Source organism: Elephas maximus, chromosome 5, assembly GCF_024166365.1.
Source record: "Elephas maximus indicus isolate mEleMax1 chromosome 5, mEleMax1 primary haplotype, whole genome shotgun sequence".
NCBI lineage: Eukaryota > Metazoa > Chordata > Mammalia > Proboscidea > Elephantidae > Elephas > Elephas maximus.
Genome location: NC_064823.1, coordinates 158,098,259 through 158,112,291, shown reverse-complemented (window position 1 = coordinate 158,112,291; position 14,033 = coordinate 158,098,259). Strand labels below are relative to the sequence as shown.

At 47.2% G+C, this 14,033-nt stretch overlaps 1 protein-coding gene across 4 annotated transcripts in view; it reads left to right on the top strand.

The window, feature by feature from the left end:
• The window catches only part of EVC2 (EvC ciliary complex subunit 2), a 198,472-nt gene extending 185,358 nt beyond the window's left edge, over window positions 1-13,114 (top strand). For 3 of the 4 annotated variants that reach the window (XM_049886523.1, XM_049886522.1, XM_049886521.1), the window contains exons 20-22: window positions 2,470-2,669; window positions 6,113-6,214; window positions 9,023-13,114. In XM_049886523.1, coding sequence (XP_049742480.1) covers window positions 2,470-2,669; window positions 6,113-6,214; window positions 9,023-9,290 — 570 coding nt within the window. In that variant the 3' untranslated portion in view covers window positions 9,291-13,114. Of the gene's footprint in view, window positions 1-2,469; window positions 2,670-6,112; window positions 6,215-6,688; window positions 6,847-9,022 lie in introns of all 4 variants that reach the window. The other variant, XR_007517705.1, reaches the window with a different exon arrangement.
• The last annotated feature ends 919 nt before the right edge of the window (window positions 13,115-14,033 follow it).

The window sequence follows — 14,033 nt, the reverse complement described above, 5'->3', positions numbered from 1 at the left end:
GCTGTCCATTTGGCCTCGGATATTCATTTGAACTAAGAAGCACGTTCCTCATGTGTATTATTTTTGGTTTTATAAAAAAAAAAAATTTTTTTTTTTTTTTTTTTTTTTTATATAGGCCTGTCTACTCTTTGTCTGAAGAGTGGGCGTCAGGAATGGTTTCAGTTCTAGGTTAATGGAGCATCCGGGGGCCATAGTTTTGGGGGTTCCTTCTGTCTCTGTCAGACCATTAAGTGTAGTCTTTTTATGTGAATTGAAATTCTGTTTTACATTTTTCTCCTGCCCTGTCTGGGGCACTCTGTTGTGTTCCCTGTTAGGGCAGTCATTGGTGGTAGCTGGGCACCATCTGGTTCTTCCAGTCTCAGGCTGGTAGAGTCTGTTGTTCATTTGGTCCTTTAGTCCTTTGGGCTAGTATTTTCCTTGTGTCTTTGGTTTTCTGAATTATCCTTTGCTCTGAGTGGGATGGGACTAATAGAGGTACCTTAGACCTTATCTGATCTCTTGACTGCTGCTTCCATGGGTGTTGATTGTGGATACAACTAAAATGAAATCCTTGACAATTTCAGGGTTTTCCCCATTTATCATGTTGTTGCTTATTGGTCCAGTTTTGAGGATTTTTGTTTTCTTTAGATTGAGTTGTAATCCATATTGAAGGCTGTAGTCTTTGATCTTCATTAGTAAGTGTTTCAGTCCTCTTTGCTGTCAGCAAGCAAGGCTGTGTCATCTGCATATTCCAAGTTTTTAATGAGTCTTCCTTCAATCCTGTTGCTATGTTCTTCTTCACATAGTTCAGCTTCTCGGATTATTTGCTTAGAATACAGATTGAATAATTATCATGAAAGGATGCCACTCTGACGCAAGCAACATTTTGCTGAAGATAATGAAAAAATGGTTGCAGCAGTATATCGGCAGGGAGCTGTCAGAAATTCAGGCCGGATTCAGAAGAAGATGTAGAACTAGCGATATCATTGCTGATGTCAGATGGATCCTGGCTGAAAGCAGAGAATACCAGAAGGATGTTTACCTGTGTTTTATTGACTGTGCAAAGGCATTCGACTGTGTGGCTCATAACGAATTTTGGACAACATTTTGAAGAATGGGAATTCCAGAACACTTCATTATGCTTATGAGAAACCAGTAGGTACACCAAGAGTCAGTTGTTCGAACACACGGGGATATTATGTGATTTAAAGTCAGAAGGTATGTGTCAGGGTTGTCTCTGGAGGCTAGAAGGCCGAATTCAGGGCGCCAGCCCTAGGGGAAGGCTTTCTCTGTTCTGGGGGAAGGTCCTTGTCTTTCGTCTTGTGTTCCTTGGCTCTCTGGCGACTTTCATGTAGGATGACATCTGTCTTTCCCCCATCTCTGCTTGCTTAATCTATTCCTTTTATGTCTCAAAAGACATTGACTCAATTCACACCCTACACTAATGTTGTTGTGCATATGATTATATCATTAGATCATATGTGCAGATTTTTGTAACCACCACAAAGATTTCCCTTGTGCCTCCCCTAAATTTGGGGGACGCTGGTGGTTCAGGGGCAGAATTCTCGCCTCCCACGTGGAAGAGCCAGGTTTGATTTCTGGCTGATGCACCTCAAGTACAGCCGCCACCTGCCCGTCAGTGGAGGCTTGGGTGTTGCTATGATGCTGAACAGGTTTCAGCAGAGCTTCCAGACTAAGACAGACTGGGAAGAAAGGCCTGGCGATATATTTCCAAAAATCAGCCAGTGAAAACCCTATGAATCACAACAGTGCAGTCTGTATCCGATCCTGATGATGGCACAGGACCAGGCAGTGTTTCGTTTTGTCATACATGGGGTTGCCGTGAGTTGGGGGCCGACTGGACAGCAGCTCAGACAACCCCTAAATTTGTGGTCACACTCATCCCTTCCCCGCTGCTGTCTCTAACCCCTGGCAGCCAGCATTGTGTTCTCCACCTCTACATTTTGTCACTTTTGCAGTGCTCTGTACATGGAATCCCAGTGTGTGCTGTTGGAGATGGACCCTTTGCACACGGCATCGTGCCCGAGACCCACTGCTTGGTTCTTTTTACTGCAGAGTGGCGTTCCATGTCATGGGGCACAGCCTGGTTTCATAGCTGTTTACCTTGAGGGACATTCTGGATGCTTCCGGGGCCTGTACTCTCCCCCCCGTGCGGTCCTGCCTCACGAAGCATGAGTGAGAAGAAGGGTCGTTAACTGGCCCTGCTGCCGGCCAGGGCTTTCATTCTGGTGGTTTGTGGATCACTGGAGTGAGTTGAGGCAGCTAGAAGGATGGATGGAACCTTTGAAAATGTTGTGGGGGACCAGGGCTGCTGACTGAGTGGATTTTTTTTGACAGGTCTGAGAATTGGGAAACATGTTTTTAGGACTGAGCTACTGAAATATTCATCACTTGGGACAAAAAGTCTTCAGAATGTCATCAGTTAAACACGATTGTTCACCAAGATTAAACCCCTGTTAACCCCTCCAGGAGCTGAGACTGACGTCTTACCTCACGAAGCTGGCGATGGTGCCGGGGGCCACGCTGCGCCGGCTCCTGAGCGTGGTGCAACCTGCGGCCTCACAGCCCGAGCTGCTCACGGCCCTGGACGCTGTCATCGAGAAGCACGCCGACCACGCGGCCACTGCGGAGAGCGGCGGCGGGGAGCAGGCCGACCTGGGCAGGAGGAGGTGACTGCAGTGCCTGCGGGGCTGCCGGGGCGACAGTGACTGGGACCCTGCAGAAAACAGAGGGAGGGAGGGGGGTGCAGGGTGGCCCTGGCACACACACACAGATCTTTCCCCGAGGGCACGTTGTCAAGTTCCAGGAGCAAATGACAGGCAGAATGGTCGCTGTGAAGTCTTTTTAAGTCACTGTAGGCCCAAGTATTTTCTCCATAATTTTCATTTTAGTCACTAATTTTCTGAAAAGTAGAATCTTAAGAAAATAAGTTTGCTGGAGCCGTATAAATGGCATGTACACCCGTTCAAGAAAGTGTAAAAATATATAGAAAAGCAAAAAGAAATATCCATGGTTCTACCACCTGTAGAAAACAGCTGTTAGCATTTTTTATCTCCTCTTCCAGGTTGTGTTTCTCTGCAGGGTTTTGTGAGCATGTGTGGAGTTTGTGTGTGTGCGTGTGTAATTGTGTGTGTGCTGTAGGTGTGCTGTAGGTGTAACCTATGTGGTGTAAATTAGTGTTCGTGTGTGTGCGCTGTATGTGTGTGATTGTGTGTGGTATCTCTGAGTATGTATGTGCTGTGTGTGTGACTGTGTGACCTGAGAATGTTTGTGTATATGTGGTGCATCTGAGTGTGTGAGTGAGTGTGTGTGATGGGTGTAAGTGTTGTTATGTATGTGAGTGTGACTATGTGGTGTGTGTAGCTGAGTATTGTGTGATGTCTATGTGTCTGGGTATGTAGTGTGTTGAGTGTGACTCTGTGGTGTGTGAGAGTATATTTGTGTGTGAATGTGTGAGAATGGTCGTGTGTGGTGTGTAAGGTGTTTTGAGTGGCTGTGTAGTGCATGTGAGTGTATTTGTGTGTAGGTGTGTGAGTGTGCAAGTGTGTATGAGTGTGTGAGTGTGCAGGTGTGGTGTGAGTATATTTGTGTGTGTGGTGTATCTGTGAGTGTATGAGTGTGAATGTGTGGTGTGAATGTATTTGTGTGTGTGTGGTGTGTCTGTGTGAGTGCATGAATGTGCATGTGTGATGTAAGTGTTATATGTGTGTGTGGTGTGAGTGTACTTGTGTGTGGTGTGTCCATGTGTGTGAATGTGTGGTGTGAGTGTATTTGTGTGTGTGTGTGGTATGAGTGTGTTTGTGTGTGAATGTGTGGTGTGAGTATATTTGTGTGTGTGTGGTGTGAATGTGTGGTGTATTTTGTGTGTGTGTGTGGTATGTCAGAAACCCTGGTGGCGTAGTGGTTAAGTGCTACGGCTGCTAACCGAGAGGTCGGCAGTTCAAATCCACCAGGCGCTCCTTGGAAACTCTATGGGGCAGTTCTACTCTGTTCTGTAGGGTCGCTATGAGTTGGAATTGACTTGACGGCAGTGGGTTTGGTTTTTGGTTTGGTGTGGTATGTCTTTGTGAATGTGTGATGTCAGTGTATTTGTGTGTGGTGTGTCTGTGTGAGTGTGAATGTGTGGTGTGAGTGTGAGTTTCTGTGTGAGAGTGTATGAGTGTGTAGGGATCACACTGTAGGGACAGCCTTCCTGTCTGTCTTACATAGTCATAGGACCCATATGGAACGCCTCGTTTGTCCTCTGTCCAGGCACTGGGGAGGTGTGGGGAGTGGGAGAGGCAACGGCTCTTACGGTCCAGTGGGGGAAGCAAACAACATCTAAGTCAGCATAAACCCATTGCCATTGAGTCGATTCCAACTCCTGGCGACCCTGTAGGACAGAGTGGAACTGCCCCACAAGGTTTCCAAGGCTGAAATCTGTACGGGAGCAGACTGCCACATTTTTCCCCTGTGAATTGGCTGGTGGACCTTTCCACCAGTGCCCACTGGCCCCCTCTGCTGGATGCCCAGGCTCAGCTCAAGTGTCCCCTTCTTCCCCTGGTTGAGTGATATCACCTGTTACCTGTCTGCGGGCGCCCCCTCCCCCCCTCAACTGAACTGAGGACCCCTGATGGTACCTTGTCCAGGCCACAGAATATGTCTGGGCACTGTGTGTTGAGTGTCTGAAAGGAGAAATGGTGACAACTCGTGGGGCTTCCTGTGTCAGCTGAAAGTCACACTGACGGATGGAAATCCACCCTGCTTTAAAAAAAAAAAAAATTCATGTGGTAAAAAACATGTAAAGTGCACAATTCAGTGACATTAATTACACACACAATGTTGTGCTTCCAAAACGGTTTCATGACCCTGAGCGGAAACTCGGTGTCTGTTAAACAGTGACTTACCATCACCAGCCCCGCCCCCAGCCCCTGAGAGCCACGACTCTGCTGTGGTCTCTAAGCATTTGCCTGTCCTAGGAATTCCATTTAAGTGGGATCAGACAGTATTTGTCCTTTTGTGCGTGGCTTCCTTCACTCAGCATGATGTTTTCAAGGTCCATTCACGTTGAAGCATGTGTCAGAATTTCATTTTTTTTATGGCTGATTAGTATTTCGTTGTACCTATATACCACGTCTTGTTTATCCATTTATCAGTTGATGGACACTTGGGTTAAAACAACCCTTTGGCTATTGTGAATAATACTGCAGTGAACATTGATGTACAAGTGACCTGTTTAAGTCCTTCCTTACAATTTTTTTGGGTGTGTACCCAGGAGGGGATGGCTGGGTCATATGGTAATTCTATGTTTAGCATTTTGCGGTACCATTGACCTCTTTTCCATGTTAGCTGCACCATTTACATTCCTGCCAGCAATGCAAGGGTTCCAATTTCTGTCCATCCTCGCCAGCACTTGCATTTTCATGTCTTTGATAATAGCCATCCTAGAGCTCACTTTGCTAACCAAAAGGTAAGCAGTTCGAATCCATGAACTGCTTCTTGGAAGCCCTATGGGGCTGTTCTACTCTGTCCTGTAGGGTCGCTATGAGTCGGAATCAACTCAATGGCAACAAGTTTGGTTTGCTTTTTGGTTTAAGGTCCCTGGGCTCAAATGATCACGAGGATGGCCCAGGACCGGGCAGTGTTTCGTTCGGTTGTACACAGGGTCACTATGAGTCGGAACCGACTTGACGGCACCTAACAACAACAACAACAAGGTCCCTGGGTGACACAGTGTACTACTAACCAGAAAGGTGGCAGTTTGAACCCAACCAGCAGTGCCGTGGAAGAAAGGACTGGCCGTCTGCTTCTGCAAAGATTACAGCCAAGAAAACCCTATGGAGCAGTTCTGCTCTGTGACATGTTGGGTAGCCATAAGTTGAAATCGACTTGAAGGCAACGAGTTGTTTTTTTTTTTTTTTGTTTAAATGGCTAATGATATTGAGAGTCTTTTCATGTATTTGATGTCTTTTTTGGGTAAATGTCTACTAGGACCTTAGCTCATTTTTTGATTGGGGTGTTTTTGTCTTTTTGTTATTGGGTTCTGTAGTGCTTTTTGGGAAGTACTGTTACGATTCACTAGAAAAACTCTATTCCCTTTTGAAAATGTAAGACACTCCCTTCTTACCTTCAGGAAACACCAGGCCTGGTGGAAAGCCTTAGAGGGCAAACTGAGAGGAGATCTGATCAGCAGAGGGCTAGAGAAGGCGCTCTGGGCTCGCAGGAGGAAGGAGAGGTAACGGGGCACCTGCTCAGGTGGGCTGGGAGGGGGTGTGCCCTGCTGCCTGGGAGCTGCGTGGGGAGGCAGGAGCTGGAGGGGGTGAGGGAAGCCTTGCTCAAACAGGCAAGCCTTCCTTTCCTCCTTCCTCCCCGGAGACTGCAAATCTTTATTCTAAGTGGGTGTAGTTTGGAAGCTGAAGATAAGCCTGTAGCTATCAGCTCTGAGAATGTTCTCTTAAGATTTATTGGCATTTTAATTACTGTATTTATTTTAACTAATGGCTCTTTTTAATGGAAAGAGAAGAATCCTTAGCCTAGTTTGCAAAGCCCTTTCTTGTCCATCACTGCACTGGATCCTCCCTGCCTTCCAGAAAGTGGGGGTGGTCAGACTGAAGCTCAGAAGGTCAGACGAAGTGGCCCCGTCTGCAGGTGGTAAACAGGCTGTGGATCCGGCCCATCTAGCTGGCCCTTTATTTCCTTCAAATTCCAGGCCCATGACTGTTTCGCTCCGTGGAAGGCCGTTCTCTGTTGGCAGTGGTTAACACACACCTGGAGTTCAGGGCCAGAGTTTCTAGATTGCCACAAACAGCTGACTGAGTGTCTCCTGTGATCCCCCTAGAGAAGATTTGGAGAAAAAATCTACATCGGGTAGATTGATTTTTTTTTTAAAAGCCAGTTGCTGTCAATTCTGACTCGGAGCGACCCTATAGGACATAGCAGAGCTGTCCCACAGGGTTTCCAAGGCTGTAATCTTTACGGGTGTGGACTGCCACATCTTTCTCCCAGAGCGGCTGTTGGGTTGAAACTGCAAACCTTTCAGTTAGCAGTCGAGCGCTTAACCATTGTGCCACCAGGGCTCCTTGGATAGATTCATAACGGGTTAAAAAGTGTACCTGCTGTGCGTTGTGCAAGCAGTGGGTGTCTAGAGGAAGCTTGTAGCCAGAGCCCTGCCCCATCCACAACTTCTCAGAGCTAATGAGCCCCTGGGTGGCGTGTATGGTTTAGTGCTTAACTACTAATACTAACCAAAAGGTTGGTGGTTTGAACCCACCTAGAGGTGCCTTGGAAGAAAGACCTGGAGATCTACTTCCAAAAGGTCAGAGCCATTGAAAACTTTATGAAGCAGTTCTACCCTGATACACGTGGGGTCTCCGTGAGTCAGAGTCAACTCCGTGGCAGCGGGTAAGGCAGAGCTTCTGAGTCTGGGCTTAAGGAATTGTCCGTGATAAAATCTTGGAGTCAGTGCTAATAGGTCGGACATCAGAATTTAGTCCCAAAGAAATTAGATCAGAATACGAAACCGGAACCAGGAAATAGAAAGTCACGTGTTATAAGCGTAACCACCGTCGCCAGTTGCCCTTGGGTCGACTCTGACTCATGGCGACCCCATGGCGACCCCACGTGTGTCAGAGAACTGTGCTCCACGGGGTTTTCAGTGGCTGATTTTACGAGAGCAGATCACCAGGTCTTGCTCCTGAGGCACCCCTGGGTGGACTCGAACCACCAACTCTGGCTAACAGCCAAGCGCGTTGGCTGTTTGCTCCATCCAGGGGCTCCGCTAAGGAGCAGAGGCTCAGGATGGGGGCGCTAACGCGTTCCTAGGCCACGGGAGTAGGAGTGGAGGAGACACAGCTCAGTGGAGTTATCCTAGCTCGCTGCACTCTGCCTAGAGGCACCGTGTGTTTATGGAGGAACGAGGAGAGAGCCGGGTTTTAAATCCTTGCTCAGACTCATAAGTAGCTGCAGGAGCAGGACTTAGTGGTGATGGTGGTTGTGAGCTGCTGTTGAGTTGGCTCCAACTCGTGGTGACCCCATGTACGACAGAACTAAACTCTGCTTGGTCCTCTAGCAGACCATACTGTTTTGTGATCCATGAGATTTTCATTGGCTGATTTCTGGAAGTAGATCACCAGGCCTTCTTCCTGGAAGTAGATCGCCAGGCCTTCTTCCTGGAAGTAGATCGCCAGGCCTTCTTCCTAGTCTTTCTTAGCCTGGAAGCTCTGCTATAACCTGTTCACCTGCCCACCGTGGGTGACCCCACTGTACCTGAAATACCAGTGGCATGGCTTCCAGCATCACAGCAACACACAAGCTCCTGCAGGACAACAAACTGACAGACGGGTGGTGGGGATGGAGCTGAATCTGCCACTCCACTTCAGGGAGGGACAGCATACCTGCCAGTGACATTCAATAGGTAGACCCTAGTGACATGTCCTTGTCCTGCTCTGCCTGGGCAGAGAGCTTCTGGGTTTCTAGGGCTCTCAGGGGTAGTCAGGGCCATCAGCAAGAGTGGCAGGGATTTAGGGTTGGATTGCTGATGCACAGAGATTCCAGCAATTCTTCCAGGGGACACGCCAAAGCCGGTCACACTCCAGTTTCAAAGGGCATTTTGCCTAACTTCTAGCTGCTTTGTAATCAGGTTTGCTTTGCATCAGTCTGCCTTTAATGAGAGGTTAGCAGGCAGCGGTGTACTAGTCAGTGTTTAACAACATGCTGCGGGATGGGGGTGCTCCATTCGTAGCCTTTGCCCATTTCCATGGTGTAAATACTCCTACCATGGCTGATTTCAAGCTAACAACTTGCTGACAACTGGCTGACAAAGCGCCAGAAAATTTAACAATGAGCTGGTACCTGCTGCATACCGCCACCATGAGCTTCACCTAATTTCAGGGGCATTGGGTGACCAAAGGGAAAAATCCTTCTCTTAAAATGCATTTGGTTGGGAACCCCCAAGACCCCAAAGGGGATTCCCCTACAGAACTCTCCGTACACTCCGGAGGGTCCATTGCCAAATGTTGAATTTGGTCTTCTGTTCTTTCCTTAGCATATTGAAGAAGACGTGCCTCCCTCTCACCGAGAGGATGGTATTCCCTGGGAAAGGAAGTTGGCCCCACCTGTCCCTGGAACCCCTTGGCGAGCTGGCCGCCGTCTCCGTTGTAGGGGCAGACACCGTGGACTTATTAAACACAGGCGAAAAGATCTTTATATTCAGGAGTCCAAAGGAGCCGGAGATCTCATTGCACATTCCTCCCAGGAGAAAGAAGAACTTTCTGAATGCCAAAAAGGCCATTTGGGCTTCAGGCACGGACTAGCCCAAGGGAAAGTGCCACAGGGGAGTCTAAAGACAGATTTATCTTCTCCTGCCCGTGTGTGTGTGTGTGTGTGTGTGTGTTTATTGCGTACAACTTGCAAATAGAAATTGCAGATGCAGAAGACACAGACACACCTGACAATCCACCACTCTCCGGCCTCTCAGGGACTCACTTTCCTCTGGGGCTCAGGAACATCCAGATGGCCCACTCTCTTCAGCATCATGAGGAACGTGGGACTAGCCCATCCACATTCAGTCCCCAGTCCCCAAGGATCTAGAAGAGCGGGTGTCCCCACCTCAATACACCACACTTCTACCTTCCAACATCCGGCTGAGTTACGGGTTGTGTGTCGAAGGCAACATTTCCGTTCTTGTTTTATGTTTGTTACATATCCTATTTTTATAAAGGCAACTTTTAAAAATAGATGTAGCTTACGCAAAGCTCTTCACAATGGAACTAGTTCTTGCTTCACGTAGAAAACTATTTAGTTTTAATTACTCCTTGGTTTTGGGTACATGCTGTGGGGTCCAACGGAGATCTTGGCCCTCTTTCCTTCCCGCTTGATAACAAGTGTGCCAGCCACTGGGATATAAACTGTGCAGTGCAAATCAGAGTTATTTTTCTCATTTTGTAAATGAGGACATTCAGAGATGTAAAAAGGTGAAAGGACTGCCAAAGTCCATAAACCTAATAAATACCAAAATCAAAACTCACACTTGGTCTTTATGGCTTCAGACTCCTTGTCCTTTCTCTTGCCCCTGGACCAATGGACATCTTTGCCAGCAAATCAATGGCATAAAGCTGCTTCCATTTATGAAGTGCTTTTATATGCCCTGACCCTTTCATCTTCATAGCAGTGGCAGAAACCAGTGATACGTCACTGGGGCTGGGTCAGATCATTTTATGAGCTTTTCTGAGAGCCAGGCAGAGAAGACACTTGCATGGATCTTTCCTCCAGGGAGGAGATAATTCAGAAAGGGCCCCTGTCCCTGGCAAAGGCAAGAGAAAGAAACACAGACAGAGCATCTGTTTCATGAGAGCCTATGCTAGGACATTCTGGCTACTTTAACCTACTTATCTTCACCAATATCCCATCAAAGTGGTATCATTATGGAGCCAAGGAAGCTGATACTCAGAAAATTTAACTTTCCTGCAGTCATACCAAATCATACCCAAACCTAACTTTGGAGTCTTTGGGTAGTGCAAATAGTGAACATGCTTGGATTCTAACCAAAATGTCGGAGGTTTGTATGCACCCAGAGGTGCCTCGGAAGAGAAGCCTGGGGATCTGCTTCTGAAAAATCAGCCATTGAAAACCCTGTGGAGCACAGTTCTACTCTGACACACAAGGAGCAAATTACCACGAGCTGGAATCGACTCAATGGCGGCTGGTTGCTGGTCATCTGCCGCGGGGCATCCTGTTTCCATTGGCAACTGGAGGCCAAGTCTTCTTTGTAGTTTCCTGTCAGCATGCTTGCAGCACGGCAGTGAACAGGGACCTGGGCTTAGGATTGTGCTTCTGCCAGGTGTAGGCTGTGTACATTCATGATCAGCTGCTGGTTGACCTGGCTGCATTAGTGAATATACGGAAGATTTAGTGGACCCAGTTTTCCCATCAGTAGGCCCAATGAGCAGAGAGAGGGCAGAGAAGGAGCTGTGGCTTTCACGCACGTAGAGCAGAGTGGAAAATGTGTGTACTTTGGAGTAGGCAGATGTGAGTTCAAATCCTGCTCTATTTGTGAGCTGTGTGTCCTTGGGCAGGTGACCTGACATTTCTGAGCCTCATTTTCTTCATCAACAAAATGATGGTGAGAATCCTTGTGAAGATTAAATGAGACTGGGCCTGTGAAGCAGCTGGTGGTGTGTGCCCTCCACATCTTTGTCCTTTTCTGCACCTTGAGGGTGATCTATCTGCCTTTCCAAGAATTTCCTGCCTCCACAAGGGCTCTGCCAGAATTAGGCATGGTTGGAAGTAGATTGCATGTGAAGATATTAAAAAATAGCTCAAAATTATATACTGAAGGCTGATTGAAGAGGCTATTATCAACAGGAGGTGCTCAAGTCATTCAAAATCTGCTATTTGAACCTAAGAATAACTCCTTATGTTAATACATGGGAAACACTGGCTGCACATTTCTTTGTATAAACATATTACACGAGAAACACTAAGATGTGCTGGGAGAAAACCTATGCTTCTGCGATCAAATAGATCTGGGTTTGAATCCATCTCTACAACTTCTGAGCAAATCACTTTACCACTCTGAACCTCAGTCTCCTCACCTGTAAAACAGACGTCCTAGTACCTCGTGGGAAAACCTCATGGTGTAATGGTTAAGTGCTATGGCTGCTAACCAAAAGGTCAGAAGTTCGAATCTACCAGCTGCTCCTTGAAAACCCTGTGGGGCAGTTCTACCTTATCCTATAGGGTCGCTATAAGTTGGAATAGACTCGACGGTAACGGGTTTGGTTTTTGATTAATACCTAGTGAGGTGCACCTGACCCAAGCCATGGTGTTTTCAGTCTCCTTGTACACATGTGAAAGGTGGACAGTGAATAAGGAAGATGGAAGAATTGATGCCTTTGAATTATGATGCTGGCAAAGAATATTGAATATACCATGGACTGCCAAAAGAACAAACAAATTTGTCTTGGAAGAAGTACAGCCAGCATGCTCCTTACATGTGAGGATGGTGACACTTCATCTCATGTACTTTGGACATGTTATCAGGAGGGACCAGTCCCTGGAGAAGGACATCATGCTTGGTAAAGTAAAGGGTCAGCAAAAAAGAGAAAGACCCTCAAGAAGATGGATTGACACAGTGGCTGCAACCATGGGCTCAAGCATAACAACGATTGTGAGGATGGCACAGGACCAGGCAGTGTTTTGTTCTGTTGTATATAGGGTTGCTATGAGTCAGAACCGACTCGATGGCAACTAACAACAATACCTACCTTGGAGGCCTGGTAGCACAGTGGTTAAGAGCTCGGCTGCTAACCAAAAGTTCGGCAGTTTGAATCCACCAGCCACTCCTTGAAAACTCTATGGGGCGGTTCTACTCTGTCCTATAGCATTGCTATGAGTCAGAATTGATTGACAGCAACGGGTTTAATACTTACCTTAAGGAGCCCCGATGGTGCAAGAGTGCAGCGCTTGGTTGGTAACTGAAAAGTCGGCAGTTCAAACCCAACAGCGGCCCCTTGAGAGAAAAGACCTGGGAATCTGCTCCTGTAAAGATTACAGCCTAGGAAACCCTGTGAGGCAGTCTGTGACAATAGGGTCTCTATGAGTCAGAATCAACTCGGTGGCACACAGCAATAACAACACCTATCTTACCGTGGTGATGTTGTAAAGAGTGATGATATTGAATATCGTGTCTGCAATGTCTGTTGAAATGTTGGTACTCAATAATTGCAGTTTAAAAAAAAATTCAAGCAAGCACTCACAATGTTGAGCTTTGGGGTTCTTTTCATTCCTGATGCCAATTTGTGTGAAGGCAGCCACCTTTCTCCTGAAAAGGACATCATCCTTGGCAGAGTACAGGGTCAGCGGAAAAGAGGAAGACCCTCAACGAGGTGGATTGACAGACACAGTGGCTGCAACAATGAGCTGAAGCATAACAACGATTGTAAGGATGACGCAGGACCGGGCAGTGTTTCGTTCTGTTGTGCATAGGGTCGCTATGAGTCGGAACCGACTCGACAGCACCTAACAACAACAACAAGCCACCTTTCCAGATGCCTGCTGATGTAGACCAGGTCGATGTTACTCCATGGATTCACCTGCCACAGCACATGGAGCTTACTCATGAGGAAGAAGCTACAGGACATCTGGACTGAGAGGACTTGAGCTCAGTCTTGGTCTCTGTTACTTCTGAGCTGGGGTAAGTTGAGAAATTGCTGAACCTGTATGAGGCAGCCGTTTTCCATGGATTCTGTCTTCTAAGAGGTTGCTCTAGTTGAGCTGACAGACTCAAAAATAAGTAATTATTAAGTTCTAGGAATAAAACAGATGTATAAATATCTTTCTGTGGGAGTTTATGAGATCAAATCTAACTGGGGATATTTGGGAACAGCTTTATGCTTATGACTCCCAAACCTTGGTCTGCAAACTGGACTTCTTGGGCTCCAGGCGCTTATGTCTGCAGCTTGCTGGCCATCTTCTGGAGACCTCACAGGTGCCTCAACCTCAGCATGTCCAACCCTGAACTCATTATCCCCTCGTGTAAAACCCATTCCTCTATGAATGTCTCTACTCTTAACGAATGGCATCAAGCCAGAAGTCTAGAAGTTATACTAGACATCTCCCTGTTTCTCAGCTCTAACATCTGATGGCCAAATTTTGCTGATTGTACTCCTGAACTAGCCCCCACATCTGTGTCCTTTTCTCCTTCTCCCCCATTGCTTCCCAGGCCAGAGCACCATCACATTTCCTGGATGATGGCAGTGGCCTCCTTCCCTCCTACCTGGCCACCACCCATCTGTTCCACAGTAGCCATAACTGTCTAAGTCACTGTTTTGCTGAAAGACTTCTCGCCTTAGTTTCCTAGTGCTGCTATAACAGATATACCACAAGTGGGTGGCCTTGGAGAACAGAAGTCTATTTTCTCGACCTTCAGGAGGATAGAAGTCCAAATTCAGGGCACTAGCTCTGGGGGAGTGCTTTCTCTCTCTCTCTCTGTTAGCTCCTGGGGAAAGACCTTTTCTTCTTTCAGCTTCTGTAGCACCATTCTTCAGTTCCTTGGT